Genomic DNA, 20,506 nt, shown 5'->3' with positions numbered 1-20,506 from the left:
AAAGGACTTCATCTTCACCATGTTAAAAATCAAAGTATTGGATAACATCAATAGCCTGGATTAATACTTGTGATAAAAGAAAATCACTTTAGGCTGATACATCTACGCTGCTGAGTAGAGGCTAAAATGAAAGCAACCATATTCGAAACTTGCAATTTCATGCCTGAATTGCGTTTGTAAAAGAGTTACGAGCGTGCCTACGGCGCTGGGGGAAAATATTGGTTGCTGCAAGACAGAAGCAACAAAGAGGCTGATAGTTTTTGGGGAGGGGTGTTGAGCAATGGCTCTCTCTGTCTGGCTTAAACCGTCTCATAAATCCTGAATGCCAGCGTGATGCCAATTAGTGACCATCCCCTGGGCAGAAGAAGTGGAGGACACTGATGAAAACAAGACTCCAGAAGGAATTTTGACCAAATGGCAGAAGGTTAACCAAGATGCTGGTACAACACAAACATGTGACAGTCAAATCAGTAGTTTGAGGTAAAAAGGCCACATACCTAACATTTCTGTTGGGTTTTTCTTCAGTGAAGTGACAAGAGACTAAAAAATATTTAACCACAAAACCAGTAGTGGATCAAGCTAACATAAACTAACAGAAGATGTAAAGGCAGTCCGCCTGCCCTCACAAATCCACAATAACAGCAGTGTTAAGAGTTCATTTCTAAGTATGGACATTAAAACACGACTAAAGGCCCCATGAAATGGAAGTTGGAGCATCTTTGGCTTCTGTACTGTGACGGATTTCCCTGTGAAATGGAATATTTGAGCAGTGTACAGTTACAAGAGGGATTTAAAACTAATCCTTTGCATTTCATAAAACCACAACAAGTGGGTGGGGCTTTGAGTGAAAGCCCCTGAGTGAAGGCCTTTATCAAACATTTCATTTTTAACATTTGAAATCATTTTACAGGAAGAGAAAAGACAGAGGTTTTGATGTAAATATACTCTAATACTGATTTTTTTTTTAAAAACGTTTTTATAAATATATATATTTGGCAAATAACAACAGACAAATGAAAAATTAACACAGGGACGGGACTAAAACTGGCTAAATGTATTTTCCATTTTACAAGGCCTTTAAGAAGTTAGTTATGAAACACCTGCTATTAAAAATAAAATAAAAACAAAGAGAAAAATGCATATTAAGAGCCTACGGATGTTTTTGACTACTCCTGCTGGCTCGCCCCAGGCACGCCGGGGCCAAGTAAGCATCGCTCAGGCCGTAATGAGCAGAGGGAACACCGAACGCATTTAGAGAAAGGACTGTGCCTTGTGGTAATGTGCCAGTTCATTACATTTTGCAACAGTGCGAGCTGCGTGCTCCGAGCATTTCCTCTGTTCAGTTACTCAGCTCAATTTAAGGTAATGTGGGTTACATAAATACTGGAGACAGTCTAAGAGGGAGTCTTTGGGAGTAGTCTAACGCACACCATGTTCTTACAAATGCTGGTCTCCCACCAGCAGTTGACAAGCTGAAGAAACCCAAAAAAATGAAGCGATGAGAAATGAATACTGTATTTGGCAGGAGGGTTTCTTGATTAATCAACTCTTGGTGATGTCTGCCTACCATACCTTTCTCTATGTTCAAATATTCTGCCTGTGTTGATCAGGAAAGCTTGGAAACTCTTCATTGTCTTGAAAATCACTTAACAATAAGGTTTCCATCGATAGTACAGCCAAAACTAATCAGTGGATGATTTATTTTTCCTAAAAGAAGTCAAAGCAAAAAACAGGACACAAGCTTTTCATCTCATGGCTACAACAATAAGTTGGTGTTTTTAATTAAATTAAATACTATTGTCTGACAGCCGTCCCCTGTCTGCTACTTCCAAAGTTTCCACTAACTGTGAGGGACAAAATACACACCTGTAGAAGTAGGAGCAGCCTCGCACTGTGTTGTGTGTGAAATGCTCTTGGCTCTTCTCATTCCCAAAGTCCTCCAGGGGGTCGGACCACAGCAGGTCGCACATTGGTCCATATGCTGGAGGCTCTTTGAATCTGTCTAGCTATGGAGGGAAATATAAGGACTCTTGTCAGCTTGTTCGACTGGGGAAAAAAAACTGCACATGCTATTGCAGAGAAAATATTTTGCTTCTTCTGTGAAGGCCATGTGCTTCTGCTGCCACCTTCAAAATTAAATCGTGACTCCAACTAACATGTTTGCTGAGGCGATTTTTAATTCTATTCGAGGTAGAAAGGAGAGGGATATTTAAGATACGCAGTGTGGATGATGTGTCAAAGACAGTGCTCATCCTTCAGTATCTAAAAGGCTTCTTTTTTTTTTTTTTGGAAAGCCATGAAAAAAAAACTCGATGGCAGCTATTCTTCTGGAGCAATGAACTTAAACGACTTTACTTTCAGCCAGGGATAGCGCTTTCTCGAACAAAAGCTTGTGGATTACTGGATGGGTAGCATGATGGACACTTCAATTGAGCTAATTCTATTATGTATGCCCTCTGATTGCAGCCACAAAATCCATTTGGAATTATTGAATTAGTTTGAAAGCAGGATCTGACTCTTCCAGCATTTTTTAATGAGAGTGAGGACCAGACCAGTGCTTAAAGTCCCCCGTGTCCAAGTCCTGAGCAGTATTTGAGACATATCAGGGAGAATCAACATCATGCAATTTTTTCCTCCTTAACTTTTGATGAATGCAGGAAATACATGAAGTGAACAAGATTTTCAATAAATGCTCTGTATTTTTAAAGCCTTTAAGGGCCACCTGTTGTTAAAAACACACACATACAAACACAGAGTGCAGCTTTATGAAATAATAAGAGAAAATGGTCTCGAATCAGACACATACTTTCCTGATGTCGTCAAGATTTGTGATTTCTGGAGACAATCCTCCGTGTACACACAGGAACTGCTGGTTCATAAGTGCAGCCAGGGGAAGGCAGTCGAAGGCGTCCATACATGCGTCATACACCCTCTCTGAATACTTAATTCTACCTGTCATGGGGGGAAACAGGGCAGGGAAGGAAGGGCATGCCAAGTCAAACAACGTTGCTCTCATACATTGGGGCAGTGTGCTAGTCTGGGACGGAAAGGCTCTTGAAAGTGCCAAAAACATCCCAAACACATTTTAAAAACAGCACAATTTCACAGCGCTTTTGTGTTTTTTCCCCCTTCTCTGTCTGAGTCCAAATGAAATAGCTCTTCTGACATGGGTAAATATCAAGAAGGGCAAAAATCCGACAATCTGATAGCAGGCCAGAGGGCACTTTTTAAGTGAGCGTTTGAGGTCAGTGGCTGCACTGGATGCATAATAAACAGCTTTTTAGAAAGAATAACTCAATTTTCTTTCCATTCTGTATAGATCTTCACAGACCAGACTGCTTACACTTAATTTGGATCAAGGGAAAAGAAAATGAAGTGCCGAAGCATTACTTACATTCCTGCTTAAATGTGAAATACTCTGTTAAATGTCTACATTCATGATTCCCACGAAGCAAAAACAGTGTTTTGGGGTAAAGGATCTTTAAGGCCCACAAGTACAGCACACACTGAAACAAAGAAGAACAAGAAAGAATTGGGGAATGGTTAGTTTGTCATCTTTAAATAACACCGGCAACATAAACCATCAAGGCAGACTTTGTCAATTTCACAGAGCGCATAATACAAGCAATTCTGCTTATGATGAAACATTCATGCAGTACATTTTGTGGCACGTTTCAAGCGTGCTCGAAGAGATGACAAACCTTCAGAGGAAGCATCAGAGGACACACGCCACACTCCATTAAAATATGTTTTATTAATAAAGTATAATGTTTCAGACGATGAGATGACAGGAGATATATATGCAAGTAAACTCCAACCCCCAGTCTCAGATTAAACACATGTATTTTGCCTCATATTAAAACTCTCTCTCTCTACATAACCCTAAGCTATACTGTGACATTTGCAATCCAGGCTACATTTGAAGTTATTACAAAAGCCTATTACCACTTCATCTGCAGCCTGATTTGATCTGCGCTCAAAGAAAGCTATTAATAAACACAGCTTCGGTTGGCACATGGAGTGTGTCACACTTGATTAGACCCTTGTGAGGACAAAAACAAATACACAGGACTCACTTCAATACTGAAATACCCTCTGTCAACGTAGTCCCCCAGGAAAAGGTAGCGTGTGGATGCTGGTGATCCTCCTACTTCAAACAGCTTCATCAGGTCAAAGAACTGCCCATGGATGTCTCCACACACTGGAATAAGCCAGAAAAAGAAGAACAAAAGCACATCAGGATATCAGCTATTTTTACAGCAGATGAAAGTCTCTATCACACTGTGAGAGGCTTTTTTTCCATATTTTCCATCATAGGTGAGAGCTTCAACAACGTCCGTTATCCCAGTAAAGATGAGATATAGGACTATATTGTATATGCAGTATCTTTAACTCTGGAAAACATGGCTCTACAGTGGCTTTTCATAATTAAACAGAATTTTTATCTGGCATCTTGCTATTTAGTTTTACAATTGGCTTATTTGATTTGACGGTGGTGACTTTGTGCAAACTGCTAATTTGTTACTGAAAAGGCACCATTAAAGACAGACAGCTCTGAAGCCCTTGCTTACACCATGAAATTATGCAAAGGACAGAACAGAACATGAAAACAATGTTGATTTGTACATAATTGGCAAAAAAACAGGAGCTTTTCCTAACTTAAAACATTTCCTAAATTGAGGATTTTAAATTGGATCTATTCAATTCAAATTAAGAAAAATGAACATAGTAAGAAGTCACATTCCCAGCTAGTTATAGTTAGATCTATTGACTTGTTCTTTTAAGAATGACCAAGATTAAACTGTAATACTTCAGTGCACACTATTTCTATATAAAGTAGCTTTCCAATATGGAAAGGAATCATAAGAAGTGGCTTCAGTGTACATTTTTGTGCCCTTCTTCTTCCCCACATCCTCTTTCAGCCTCTTTATAACCTTGAGGTGTTTCAACTGGCTAGTAAGACTTAATTTGAAGACACCTTGCCTTGCCAAATACACAAGTTCATTGGCTGTAACCACTGGAAAGCCTTCACTTGTATCCATTTCTTAATATATCCTGTTAAGTTAACTGTTGTTACAAATCTGGCTTGTCACAGCAATTACAAACAGGTAATTGCTAAGAGCAAGTTCGGCTGACCCGAACATGTAAATGTATCATGCTTCAGTCTTCTATATCACTTGACTTACTTCGATCTAGTGTCATATCAGTTCTATACAGCCATTAACAGCACACCAGGCAGCTGTTAAATAATGTCCAGGGAGAGTTTTGTGGTTGAACACATACGTGTCAGAAATCAGCAGCTCAGTGCGGATTGGTTTTGTATAACCTTTTGTGACCCTATACTCTATTACTCCCTGAGGAGCCAAAAAGAGCAGAGGTCATCTGAGATTTGCTGCTTAGTCCATATTGATTGACAGCATGCATGAGAGGTCATTTGATTAAAGAGCCTTGGGTCAACTTTGTAGCTTCTCTAAATGTCGGTTTGAGGGTTCGATTACACCAGAACTTATGTATTATTGATACATTTCTTCATGTAAATAAAAGAAAAGAAAACGTGGCCATGGCATTTACCCATAACAGCTGTCATTAATGGTTTGGGTTTCAGAAAATTCAATACCAAGACATTTAAAGATGATACTATACAGGAAATGATTATAATATGTATGTTTGAATAACAGTTTTTGCTGTTCTTTCTTTTGCTACATTATCTACTAACTGTGTGTGGCTTTTTATCTGTTTTTAAGAGCTATGTTAATGCAAATTCCTATCAATTGTTCTGACATGGCAATTAGGTATTGATTGATTGATTGATTGACTGAGCATGGCATCCATGTCTGATGTCAAAGTGCTGCAGTATCTATTCTTCATCAGTCTGAAAGCAATTAAACAGGGTGAATTGATGAAAATCTATTTGAAAAGGACACAGATTTCATTTACGCATGGCTGTTTGTCACTTTATGAACTGTATCTAGCAGCAAGAATTACAATAAGAGTCTGTGAAAAAGACTTTCAGAGATACCCAATTAGTGGGAACTGGAGGACAGCGTTGGAGAGCAATTATCTCAAGTTACGAGCCTCATGAGACAGCTCTGAGAATCAGCTCTCCTTGACTGTATCGTAAACCTCCGCTTTACCATTTGTCTTTTATTAAACCCACACTGTGTAACTGTTTAAATCCACAGTAGGAACCAACTTCAAAAAGGAGCCTTGTTATTTGTGTCCAATTTCTAAAGACGTCCTCACTCCCTTTAGCAATCAAGTCAACTCTGCTGCAAACATGTTGCGCTGAGCTATTTTAGATCGGTTGTACAATTTCTGGAAAACTGATTTAATGGAATAAACAATGGCTCAAATGGTGCTTCAATAAATAAAATTCAATTGTATTACTATTAATTAAAGGTAGAGTCAGTTATTGTGGAGAAAGATTGTTGATGTTTGAACCAAACACCCAAACAAATACATCCCTCTCATTGTGCTGCTTCAAGAAGCTCTGCCCCCCAAATCCATGGATGTGCATTGCCATGGCAATGACCAAAAGAGAAATATGGCAGAATCCAGAGCGATGCGTCAGTGGTAGAGTCACTTCTGTTCATCTCACACATTATCATGAGCAGAAAAAAACATTTTCATCCACACTCTCACTTGTCAATCGACCAGCCTTCAGTGTTTCTGTCCACTGTCAGCTATAGCTCCTGCTTAGCTGAGAGGACAACGTGAGCTTCATCAGGCTGACTGACTGCAGAAATTTACTGAACCAAAATAGTTTGCATGTTGGTTCTACGGGAAGAAATCAACGGTGTTTTTATTGATTGATTCATCTATACGGTAATAAGTTAAACATATACAGCAAGATATTTGTGTGATTTAAACAGCTGCCTCCTCAGATTACGCTTCACTATAGGCGACAGAAACACAATCAGAGCGTAAAGAAAAAGCAGGGGGGCAGCAGGGGTCTTGATACTGTCTCACATTCAGTGTCAGTTCATGCATTTAATAAAATGGAAGTGTTTCTGTTCCATGAGATAACACTTTCTATGGAAATTGGCCATGACCAATTCTCTTCCACTATTCATCAGTTGCGAGAGACAAGAGACTGTCATGTCCTCTCACAGACATCTGCTCTGATGAGTTCCCCCTGTGCCGTTCATGAGCACCAATGCCCCCTGCTGATTGGCTGGAATAGTATTTTGTAACTCGGTCCAAGCCCCCTTTGTTTGTTTCTCATTTCCAAAGCCAGTGTATGAACCGCGGGTTATTTTCAGTGCACACACAGAATGGACAACTAGTGGTCTGTAAGGAGATATTCACTGAATTTGACAAAAATGTAGTAAATAATCTTTCTCCAGAATCACTGACTCGACCTTTAATAAAGTATTGCTGCTGTTTGAAAGTAAAAACAAAATGTTCACACCTTCTTTGGTTGGTGTTGATAGTTTCTGTACTTCATGCAGCAGAAGTTGCATTCCTTGATGACATGCTGGACGTTTGGGCTGACCAAAGCAAGTAACTTGCCTAACCCTAACCCAAACCCATTTTACCAGTAAACCCATGCTATATTATTTTTGTCATACTAATTATTTTTAACCAATAATAATTCATGGTGCATGACCATGTGGGTGTTATATTCTTCATTAAAAAAAAGTAAAAAATTATGTTTGTTGTCAAGTAAGTAAAGCCCTATATATTTTTGTAACTGATAGAGATGTGTCCTTTTCAGGAACATACAAAGGGAGTTCAGTTTTGTTTTGAGTACTCTGCAATTTTAATCTCATCTAATACATGCTGTTCAGAAAAGCATACTTTTTGTAAGAAATGAACATGAATTTTGTTTGGCAATGTGTTGACAGGCAGATGGGGAGCAGCTTTTCTGCAATCATTCAATTTAATTTATGATTTAAAAATGTAGTTGTGTTTTTGTTTTTATTCAAATACCTAATTAACTTGGGTTGTGTGGCATTCAAATGTTTAAAAAAAACATCAAATTTGAGAAAAATATGTACTTGTCTGAAAGTCTGAAGAAAACTAAAACCTACATTGCCTGTATGCACTATATACGCCTCAGAAACAACATCAACTGCATAATTGTACAAAGAAACAAAAACACTGTTTTATTTATTAGAAATGCTTTGTTATGGGTGAGTAAGGCAATGTATCGTACAACTTAATACCAAGAAGCAATACAATGTGCATAAATATTTTACAAAAGGACAACACAACTTAACAATACAAAGTGATGCATTTGGCTTTGTCTAGGAGGGTGTATGAGGCTACAGCTGGTTATTGCTATGGAAACATCCCAATGGCATCGAAGCCTTTCAACAATGGCGGTTTATATTACTAACAGAAAAACATAAGCCTTTGCTGACCTGATAAAGAACATCTGAGTGTCACCAATGGCAACACTGCAGTGAATCCATTGTGTAGAAACACAAAGGTGTATGTAAAATGAAATAATCTTCTCTGTAAAGCAACTGTTCACATTAAACAGTGCTTTAAAGCTCTAGAGACCACCGAGAGGGCATTTATTGGGAAAATCCAGTGTTTACAGTTTGCCACTGAAATGTAGGGGTTAGATTCAAACCACAAGCGTGAGCTTGCTTTAAACTCACAGTCTTCTCTGGGAAATAAACAATATTTTCATGTTTTTAGAAGTCAGCGCTGCAGGAGGGATCCCGGTGAGGGAGTAAGAGGCTGCAGTTTCACCTGAAGCGCATGTCAAAAACACTGTGTGGGAGGACTGTACCTCCAGCTGACCTTTTGGAAAGCTGTCACTTTCTGGTGAGGAAAACAGCAGGGTGACACAGTAATGGCGAAAGTTCAATCACTGGCCAAAAAGACCCGATATAACGGCCACTGTCAATTGTAGTCGCCTCATTTGTGTGAGTGCCTACGACGCTGCTCAATGCAAATCTAACAGGAACGCTACAGCGGCTCACTCCTCCAGCTCGGGCTCTGCTTTATCACAGCAGAAAAAAAACACAATCCATCCATCCATCGCTCTGTTCCAGTACACCTACAGACATGCTTTGCCTCCCTCCCTCTTGTCACACAACACACAAAAACGAGGTGAGAACCAAAGCCCACATAAGAAGAGCAGGTGGGAGTACATTATCTGAGCGAGAAACAATTTGTTCTGGCCATCTCCTGCTTGTGCGCTAAAGTGATCTCCCTGAGTAGCAGCATATCAGCGGGCAGCAGCTATTGAGTGGGTGGTGGGCATTACACAACCTGGCTTCAGAACCTACACAGGCCACTCCAAAGGCCGGGCTCATTGAGCGAGAGAAATCTACAGTGAGGCAGACTGTGCCAGATCATGTTTTGATTGAGACTGGATGATAACAAACCCCCCTCATTTTATGATGGCACTCTCTTGAGGGTTACTGTATATCCTGCGGAGCATGCATTTATGCAAAGGCGGAGGTGGAGCTTGCAATCTGTTATCAACATCAAACTGTATATCATGTTTACAAAACTGCTTTTACCACAAATAGCAGCACCCAGATAGGTCAACATCTGATTTAAAGTTGGATTTTGAACAGCTGAACAATTTTTAAATATTTATAATTATTATGTGAACTACTGGTTCCCAACCTTTTTGCAAAGTAATGCCTATTAATTACTCTTCATCACATGTTGTACATGTCTACAAATCCTGTGTAGTCTCATTTTTAAGAGGCCAGAGGAGATAAAACTCACCAGTAAGATTTCCTGTTTAATCAGTTTATGACCCCTCTAGATTATCTTGTGAGATCTTGAGAGGTTCCTGACTCCAATATTGGGAACCACTGGTGCAAATCATGTTGGTAAAATCTATTATATTCCGAGCAATACTGGATTTTCGAGCCTGGTGGAAATCAGTATCTGAGAGATAATTATGGAGTATATCAGTCTATTAGTCATGGCTTTAGATACAATTTGCCTTCATCAGAGTCAAAACACCCCAAAACATTTGGTGAATAAAGCCTGATGTACTGGGGAGCTATGAGATACGTTTCAAATTTGATGTACAAGGAAGATTTAAGATGATTACTGATGATTATTCATCAAAATCTCATTGCGTAAATATTTTGTGAAAGCACCAATAGTCATCCCTACAACATTATATTATTATAAATATTGAGGTATTTGGTCAAACATATAGTAATACTTGATTTTGCCCATATTGCCCAGCCCTAAACAGATTTTTCTTTTTCTTTCATAACTTTGCAAACAAACCCTTTAATGACACCTCTGTTTTATCTTTAAAGGTTTAAACTGGGATATCTAGCCTGGCAGATATTGGATTTTTGTGACTGACACAAATTATGATATTTGAGGGTTGAAAAAAATACAAAGTATTAGCTAAAAATATAGATATTTAAAGCTGATAGTTGTTTTCTACAGAAACATAATGTGCAGTGTCACCTCACCATCTAATGAAAAATTTAACTTCGCTCAAATTAAATGAGCATCGAAGTGTGGTACTGTAATTTATAGATTAAACTCTGACATGGTCTAGCTAGAAGCAGGTGTATGAGCTGTGACAAAGCTTGCTGTTGCCTGGTGATGTGGCTGTGCGAGCTCTATTGATGGGTGACTTGTGCGAAGGCCATGGGAGCAGCTTGTACTCAGTGGCCTAAGCCAGCTCTGTTCGTCACGCACCCCTCCTTCCATGAAAACCCCACCTGCCATCTGGCCCAACCAGGAAGTGGCTATGTGAGTGTGAGAAGCACAGAGAGAGGGAGAGAATGATAGTAGTCATGTCACGGAGCTTTGCATCTATGATAAATATTTACATACTAATTTGCTGACCATGTGTCATGTTGCAATTGGGGGTGTGCTAATGGGAAGAGAGAGGCAGAGAAACAGACCCAGAGCAGGACACGGAATGATAAAACATGGCAGACAGAGGAACGAGGCCAGTGCTCAGAAAGAAAGTAATGTTTATAGAGAACAGTCTGTGAGTGAGCGTGCGTGCGTGAGAGGGAAACACAGCAGGAGCACGGGCACGCGCACAAGAGAAATCCTTGTTGAAAATGAGTACTGAGTGGGAGAGGGGTTGAGACAGGGGTGTTGAGTGGGAGGCAAAGAAGTGCTTCATTGCCACGCTGGTGTATACAAGTGCATGCACACACACACACACACACACACACACACACACACACACACACACACACACACACACACACACACACACACACACACACACACACACACACACACACACACACACACACACACAGCTCCGCAGGATCCTCTGCCTGCACACAGAACAGAAGCAGTCCACTGTTTCTGTGTAAAACAACAAAAGGAAGGAGGTTCACTGGCCAATCCATCATTTCAGCTGTTATAAAAATCTAAAATAATGACATGTTCGCTAGTGACACACTAGCTTCTCAGAATCTAAAAGACAATCTGATCACAGCGGAAGGTCAGTGTTAGAGCATGTTTACACACAAGAAAACCAGATTGCGATCCGGCTAAGGCAGGAAATCATATGACATTTTTACATGTTGTTCTTTCAATAGTTTGATTAACTCCCTAATTTGCGCTATTTGGCAGTTATCAGATCTCTCCCCTTCCCGCTACCATATTTTCAGACCATATTTAAGGTTCATATCAGAGCCACTGTCACTTTATTTTTTTCTCCTCTGAACTACTGCAATCTCTGAGAAAGATCACAGCTTTTACTTATAGTGCATATGTGTTCAATTTTTACAAATAGTCTACTGTTTGGCTATGGAAATTAAATTATTTAGTGGTGTTTAGTTTATAGCTGGAGTGCAGAACTTTTGTCTCCCCCTGCTGGCAGTGAGAGGAACTACAAAACACTGTCGACACGTTTGAGTCATAGTCTCCACTGTAGCCTACACCTGTTGCAACTGTAGAATGGTGAATTAATTATTTTAAACATCACACAACCTCCGTGAAATAACTCATTTCAGCATCAGAACTTGATTCATTCAGTCTGATAACATTTGGAAGTCTAGAAGAGCCGAACGATTAAATTATTTTATCTCTATTTAAGTTAGCAGAGAGCTTGCCAGAAGTTAGCCTCTCAGCCGGTGGAAATCTCCAGTTTTCGCACTCAGGCAGCCGTAGTATACATTAATTTATAAAAATTCCTCAATGCATGTTTAAACTGGAAGAGCAATGCAGTTTTGTCGAATTTCAGCCTGGAATAGAAATTAGTGGTCGTAAATACACTGGTGCACAGCTGCAAATGGTGACTTTCCTTCCTTTCATCCAGTGATACTTTGTCATGCTAATGTCATTAACCAGTCAAAAACCTCTGAGTTAGTAAGCCAGTTAATAATAACATGACTGTCTAAAGTTTCATCAGAAATCTAGCTGTGTGTAACAGGACCTCTCTCGCAAACATGAACACAGAGGCGGCAAATATGGCTTCTGATTGTCCAACATGTTTGCACCTTTGAGTCTAGCTCTCCTAAACAGCTAGATAAGATATTCTCTTATCATAATGGCTTCCATAAACACTGAGAGCCATGCTTTTGTTTAAAAAAGGACCTTGCATTCATGAATATAAGTGAGTGCGATGCCTGCCAAATATGAGCGTAGTCCTCTATGGACTACATTTTGGGAATGGTCTTGTATTAGAAAATGAGGGGTTGCCATAGATCCTTTGAGTAGGTCTCGGCCTCTGATTACAACAACATCAAAGAAGCCTCATCAGAAAGTCTAATGGAGGAACAGGGCACTTGACCAGGAAGAAAGACAACAATAGATGCACTGGGTCTGTGCATATGCATCAGTGAGCCTCCTACTACAGTATGTTGCTCCACAGAGGCAAGCATGAATGAGCTCAACTCCAGCTCCAGGGCGCTGTTAATAGAATAAGTGCTCGACTGTTAAAAAATTAAATGAATTTAAAAAAAAAAGAAATCTTGTGAAAAATTAGTTTCCACAAACAAATAACAGAAAATGTTACAGCTATTTATGCAGTTTGTTTTTGCATTCACGCTTTTAACAGAATGCTTGGTAGTGTTGCTTAAAGGAGGTAAATGTTTCTTGTTATCTTTTTCCAAGGTTAGCAGGCGTATTCGGAGTCAGCCAAGTAACTAAAAGAGCAACAGTTTGTTGAGCTTTTTGCTGTCAGAACAGTGTTTTAATGCATGAAGGAGCCAAGTGAGTGAGTTAGTTTTGGCAAAATGGATGAATTAAACCTGTGTGTTTCCTAAAATACTCTGGTGTGGCTAGCTACAGCGTCCACACTCAGCCTGGAGGCATAATGACTCACTTAATTAAGAAAATTAAGTTTTCATGTAGCTTTACGCATGCAGTCCTCTCTTAAAAGAGCCCAGTATGTGTGTTTTCTATTCCAATACACATGTATCTGCTAGTATCCTAATACATCAAGCAAACAGTTAGAGCTGCACAAGTCATTGTGTTATCGTTTCATGCAATTTTAATTGTGATGTGACTCATATAATGGCTCACTGGTGTACACTATGACAGGAAATGGCTGGGTTGAAAAGTTTTGGACAACCTTTTCTTTTCATGCCAGAGTATAGAGATGTTGCTTTAGTTTCTAAAAGTGGATCATCATCTCTCATGTGCTACATTTGACTCCTGACCTGTCACAGGGGCTTCGATGTCCAGCAGGTTTTTCTCTGCACGCAGGATTGCGGCGCCCTCTCCTATGAGCCTCAGAGCCACCGTCTCCTCCACGCGGCCTTCCTTGGTTAGGTGGGCTTTCAGCACGTCCACTTTAGGCTTCCCATCGCTGTCAAACACCTCTTTAGCCGTCAGCCGGTGACTAGGGGGAAACGGGACAGCTGCAGGGGTGAGAAAAAAAAAAAAAAAAAGCATGATTACAGCTGATATACTTTCAAAACACATTGTGCTTTAATATATTTTTCATTGACAAAAGGCTTATGAGGATACGCAGTTAATTTCACATCACTGAGCAAACGGCATTTAAGCTGTTTGATTAGCAGGTACTTTGTACCTTCCAGGGGATCGACTCCCCGCAGGAGAGGGAGCTAAGTGTTCACTCCCATGATTCCAGCCCACCCTCTGAGACAATTTACCAGATTGCTGCTATGATCTGTGACTCATTCAATTTTTCAATATTTATAACAGACCCACACAGCTTTCTAGCTTCTTGGCAATATTCACTGCTAACGGGATTACACTTTTAAAATGGTAATGTGTAAAAGTAAAAGTAAGTATTTGTCTGTTTAAATTAAAAGCCTATCATGTATGCCTAAATAGTGTGAGTATATTATCCTGCACTATTTAATATGTATGTGTCTCTTTATTCAAAACACACTTGATTTACTGTGACATGATTTAAAGAGAGATGGACGTGTTTTTATTTATTTGTCACTCACAATTATTTAAAAGAGAAAAAAGTATGAATATTTCTGAGAGTCTTGAAGGCATCATGGAAATTGGAATAACCAAATCCACAACAAATCTCTGTTGCTGTCAATTTCAATAATTGGTGTGGCGTATAAAAGATAGCTTTTCACAGCAATTCAGTGTGTTCCAGCAATTTTGGATACAACCGATGCATTCAAAAGCCTGAATCCTGTTTGCATGCATTTTCATTTAAAAACAGTGAACTTTCCAATCTAATTACAGCATAAAAATAGATGGTGTCCATTTTTTTCCTATGCAAACTTTTCCTTTTCACAAAACCCCTGATGAGCAAATTACTGACAGAAAAGGTACTAGAAGCAAATTAAAAAAATATTCAATTCAGCAGCCTTAGTGTTTAAAAAAAAAAAGACATGCTCTTCATAAACGTCCACTTGTAGACTTGCACGTAGCACAAGGCTGTGACTAATGCACTAAGCCAGGAAGCCAATACTGTTGAGTCCTTCTTCCCAAACGCTACATCAGTGGTAATCAGACCTGCACTTAATCTGTGTCTCACTGTGCTATGTGATATTTGGTGTCTCAACAGCAGTATTTAAAGCTTTCCAACAGGTGTACGTTGAAATTACAGGTTTACTGGTCCTGCGGAGTTAAATTCTGAATTGAATTACGATTCTAAATAAAACACTTAAGCCATCTGTAAAGTGGATAATTATTTTTGACACTTTCAATAAAAGTCACCATTTATATACTGGCAAGCTATATGGCAGTGGTGTTCATTTAAATTTCAAAGTTAAAGAAAATTTCCTCAAGTGAAGGTCTGGAACACTATAATGAGTACTTGTATCAAAATCTGCATGTAGTCAACAACTGACAATAAATAAAGTACATTTTATTAATATTTCAACAATATTGTCAGTTTTCACATTTAATTGTCTCGTTGTGTCGCTTCACTGGTTTTGACTGCCTGTGGGAAGAATGAACATGTATGAGTCAGTCCATTCTTGATTAAAAGTTGTTTTCATTGTCTACTTTTCTCTTTTTAGAGCAGGCCATGTTAAATTACTTTTCTCTGACTCGCTTATTTCTCTGACTGTTGTCTCTGGTCTTGTCTCTCCCCTGTGTGTGTGTATGTGAGTGTGTTTGTGTGTGTCTCACTCGAGTCAAAATGCTTTTCAGAATGCATAGATTTGATTGGCTGAGAAGTATCATGTGAGTTACAACACAGGCGATCGGTCTGGGAGTTTCCTGGGCTGGTAAACCAGTTCCGTAAAGGCAAGAAAAGCTCTGTCAAAACTGAATCATTCTCAGTAATTTATCAGTTATAGATCGAGGATGGCGTCTGGACCTGGACCATCGTCTGCCTATTAGTCTCCTTGGCTATATCGCAACAAGGATATTGTTCCCATCTCACAATGTTTTGCTCTTTACCTCCTGTTTTAATGCTCTGTAGTGTTCTACATCTGAAAGAAAGTCATTTAGTTCCTTCTATGTGCCAAAACATTAATGTAGGACAACTGGCACTGTCAATACAAAGTACTTATACCACAGCTCTTCATCTGAAAAACAACCACCACCATCATTTGTAAGTCTGCACACTGACGACCAAAATTACTAATATCTTTTCTTTTCACACAAACTTTATTCAGGACAAACACCTCATGTCAAATACTCAATATCAGCCTAATGTCTCAGCTCAAGGATCTGGGACATTCAGAAATCCCCATCTGAGATAGGATTACCCATGGCCCCAGGTTGGCCTCCCCTGAGCACCTGCTGTGCAACTCTAGCCCTAGTGCAGGGCCTTAGGGCTTCTGACTTATACAACCACACCACGCTGGCCCCTTGAGATGTTGGAAACATACAGTATGAATACTGTGGTGAATTATTATGAACTTGTTTGGGGGCGTCCAGCTAAACAGAAAAGTGGATCTCTGCTGACGATGAATCAGGGGTGTGCTTTTAATGGAGCACTGATTTTAATTGGCTGTCATAATAAACTCATGTGGTCAGATATCTCACCCGTAAATGTAAAGAACTGTCAGATAAGAGCAGGGAATAAAGTACTTACACTACTCTATATCCCACAGTGTTGGCTAATTAATCATTACTCTCTATTATCACTTTACCTTCATGAATCTGAACTTTGTGATACTAAATCAAGTTATTTTCATTCTTCTTAGCAAAGCATATGTTTTGTTTGTGTGGAAAAGTAGCTGGTGGTGAACCCACTCTATAAAAGGATACATGCAAATCGCCTGAGGGTAAAACCATTTAGTTTCATTGTGAAGAACCAATATATAATGCTTATAATGGTTGTTTGTTTGATGTTTCCATGAACGCCAATCATTGTTCGTCAGAAGGCTATAAAAATATCACCACAGCTTGCTGAAAATGCACATCCATAGGCGATGGGAAGGTCAGCCTTTGAGTTGACTATATAGCAATTTTGTAGAGGATGGGTGTTCCCAAAAACACTACAGCAATTGGTTGGTAACATCAGAGAAGCTTTTGGATGCTGATCGAGCCACATCTGCTACTACTGAGGTGACATAACCCGTTCTAAAATTCAAAACGTTGAAGAATAACATTATTCTTTAATAGAAATAACCCACGTGAAAGCTGTGGTTGTTGGCGCACTGGCAGCCTCTCAACACATCAACCTTCCATTTCCTACAGTCATGACAATGGAAACACTGTGAACTTTCCCCTTGTGGAATTTCTAACAGCCCTCTTATTAACAAGAGTAACACCCACCTCTGCCAAAACATTACATGGCACATTGTAATGGTAGGTTCTACACTCTAACGAAAAGAAAAAAAAGGCGTTTCTCCAATGACAAAAATTTAAAAAGTTCTGTGCTAAGGAAAAAAACAAAATGTGGATTAACAACTCCATCAAGGAGGAAAAATGATCAGACTGCTACTTGTGTTCTGTTATTTGAGCAAGAAAAATAAATGGTGGTGTCGAATACTGCAGTAAATAATGAGCCACATCTTTCCAGTCGTTGCAGTAATTAACCATTTCAATATGAGCTACTGACCGTCGAAAAAAAAAGAAGAAAAATCTCACCATCTTTTTTCCATTTCCTCCCCCCCAAAAAAACAGAATCAGGCTATTCCCACACAGCAGTTGTTGATTGTTGACAATAATCCCATGCATCTCTCCATCCTTTTTTTTTTTTACACAGAGCTTTATGGCTGTGAGAGCATAAACTGACCCCAAGCTGTCTGCCTGAAACTCAAAGTCTGACTCAAAAATGGTCTCCATTAGCTGGTTGCTTTTGCCTTCATTAATTTGACCATTTCTCTGCCCCCCCCCCCCCCCCCCCCCCCGGCCTTCTTATGTAACCGGGAAATTGCATGAGAGCGTGAGAGAGAAATGACGAGAGAGCGGAAGAGGGTCAGAGAGGAATTAAAAAAAGAAAAAAAATCTGCAGTATGATTTAATTTTTAGTGATAATTTGTCTCAGGTTCGCGTTGTAATTTCAAACTGCAAATTAAAGCCATCCATCAGCCATTATGTTTAAAGACTAACAGACCACTAAACCTGAGTGTCAGGAGGGCGTGCAAAATAAACCTTAAAGTTGATTTAATAAAAGTACACTATCCATTTTTGGTCAGCACAGTTTCTAGCAATATTCCCTCTATAGAGTCTTAGGTCTTCAACTCACAAAGCCATAGATCATCAGACGCAGCTGCAGCTTTGTTCATGTAGCAATTGTAAAAGGAATAATTATGCTCGAGTACGGCAGACATTCAGGTGTGATCCTGGAGAGACCTGCTACACCAGGGCGCAGTGCGTCTGAAACTGTCGAGAAGAAAAAACAGGCAGCTTGAAATGTTCAGGTTGGTGTAGTTCAGAGCTAATGCGATCTCTCTGAGGAATGAGACAGCGGGTGGTGGGCAGTCGTATGGCGCTGGACAGATCAAGTTAATTGGAGAAAGCGAGACAGGCTGTGGCAGAGCTCACCAAGCGGCCGCTGGCTTCATTTAGCGAAGAACACAGAGTGCAACTGTGAGTCTGACCCAATCTGTCGTGATCAGACGTCTACAATTCCTGTACATCATTTTCCTTTCTTCCCAGCCCTGTCAGCTGTCTGAAACATGTGTGCTCATTCTTACATTACAAACAGAATCCACAACTGTACAGTCGCATGCACTGATATTCAGGAGAGGGATTGACAACTGAGCAAATATAACTTCCAAACTAAAAGATGTTGTGTACTTGTTTAAGTATATAGCATCAGAAATTGCTCATGGAGTGCTTCTATTGAAATAATACATCTCCACCCATGTAATATGGCCTTACAGTCAATATCTAACTAGTACCCCTACTGACACCAATGGTGAAATTTTGTTTCATCAACTGCACTGCAATATCTATGGTAAACATTGACGCTGCCTGCCCTAGACAACCATGAAGAGCAAGATATCTGATAGCACCTGCCTCTGGATGAAAAAACAATCAGTCGGCATTGTGCTTACTGGGTTGGGATTGAGACCAATGAGTGGGAATAGATAAAATAAATGAATTCTTTTAAAGGACCAGTGTATAAGATTTAGTGCCATCTAGTGGTGATGTTGCAGATTACAAGTAGCTAAATATACCCCTCCCCTCACCATCCTCAAGCATGTAGGAGAACCCAAAAAACACGAAAAGCCCTTGCTGGAGCCAGTGTTTGGTTTGTCCATTCTGGGCTTCTGTAGAAACATGACAGTGCAACATGGCAGGCTCCTTGGAAAAGGACCCACTCTCTATGTAGATATAAAGGGCTCATTCTAAGGTAACAAAAAGACAACACTTGTATTTTTCAGCTGATTATACATTAATGAAAACATAATATTCCATTTCAGCTAATATTTCTGACAAGGGATCCCTTTAAATCTTATAAATGTGTAATTTAAGACTATACAAATATAATCAGACTGCTTGGCAAGAAGCCTTAATCCTGCGATGCAGAGCGTCTTTCCATCAGATGCCAAATTGTCCCCCAAGAAATTGCTGACAACGCATGATGCGGCGGGGAGCCCGGGCGAAGTGTGGGCGAGACTCAGGTTGTCACTGCCCTCGTCAAACCCTCCACCCCTTCCACCAGACAGGCCACCACACCAGCAATTTTCCTCCCCTAAGACTCAGCACGACCAGTGGAAATCTCAGCAGGACCAACAGGGAGCTGAGGCAGAACAAAAGACTTCAGAACTATGTGTGAGAGCAAGAAAGGTCAGTTCAGTCAAAGCATAGAATACCAGAAGTAATTTGACTGCATGGTCAGACGTTATTATGCAAAAGGCAGCGCAGTGTCTGATCTGAAGCGTGATACCGATCTATAACTCTGCTTCCTTAGTCGTAACAAAATAGCAGTCACTATTCCCTTGATCCATTTGCCTTTTCGAAAGATGATATTCTCTGTGCTATTTATCCTGAGGCAAGGTAAGTGGTTGGCAAGCAAGATCTCTGTGTAATGAATCAAGTGGAAACTCCCTATCTGATCAAATGGCACACAAATACAATACAAGGTGAGACAGAACAACAAGTGGAGTGGCACGCAGCGCTATTTGTTCGCAACATATAGAGAAAAGGAGGATGTATACATACAAGCACATTAACAAATGTGTGATAATGCTTCAGAGTGACGCCGAAATGTAGCTGCACTTCGGAATATATTGAGTCTCCAGCTCATTTAAGAAAAAAAAAAAGCAATTGCACTCAGACTTTTTTTTTTCCAGTTGAAAGCCTTTTAGTGATGAAGCATTTACTGTGTGTGCTGTATGTGCGGAAGACGACTGCCAAAGGTTGGAATAGGGCACCAAGAGTGTGCAACTCACTCTCTGCTGACAGTCAGGGTTTGTTAATTAAATAACGTAACAACACTGAATTACAGCGGGATATGTTTACGAGTCCAGGATGAGCAGAATGCACAAGCTTCTGTAGGCGGTAGGAAACAAAGCACATTAGGGTTTCGCTGATTGCATTTCTTTTGGCTGATTCCCATTGCCGATTTTTTTTAAAAGCCTGACCTGCCGACACCAATTCCAACCAATACCAATTTTCGTTAGCTTGGTGTAATCAATAGCCTAAAATAAAAAAAACAGATTAATGAATTTAAATTTAGAAAAATGCAGTTGTTCTTCGATAAACACCTAATGGTCTGCACATAAAACACTGAACACCGGCTCCGGTC

General features: G+C 39.9%; 1 protein-coding gene across 2 annotated transcripts in view; it reads right to left on the bottom strand.

Moving 5' to 3' along the window:
* LOC134005478 (protein phosphatase 3 catalytic subunit alpha) overlaps nucleotides 1-20,506 on the bottom strand; it is a 69,382-nt gene that overhangs the window by 25,874 nt on the left and 23,002 nt on the right. For both annotated transcript variants that reach the window (XM_062444394.1, XM_062444395.1), the window contains exons 2-6: nucleotides 13,575-13,775; nucleotides 4,077-4,201; nucleotides 3,395-3,506; nucleotides 2,807-2,952; nucleotides 1,867-2,006 (exon numbers count right to left, since the gene is read on the bottom strand). In XM_062444394.1, coding sequence (XP_062300378.1) covers nucleotides 1,867-2,006; nucleotides 2,807-2,952; nucleotides 3,395-3,506; nucleotides 4,077-4,201; nucleotides 13,575-13,775 — 724 coding nt within the window. The remainder of the gene's footprint in view (nucleotides 1-1,866; nucleotides 2,007-2,806; nucleotides 2,953-3,394; nucleotides 3,507-4,076; nucleotides 4,202-13,574; nucleotides 13,776-20,506) is intronic.

Source organism: Scomber scombrus, chromosome 23 (genome assembly GCF_963691925.1).
Source record: "Scomber scombrus chromosome 23, fScoSco1.1, whole genome shotgun sequence".
Classification (NCBI taxonomy): Eukaryota; Metazoa; Chordata; class Actinopteri; order Scombriformes; family Scombridae; genus Scomber; species Scomber scombrus.
Note: the sequence above shows the minus strand (reverse complement) of the source record. Positions and strands in the feature narration are given on the sequence as shown.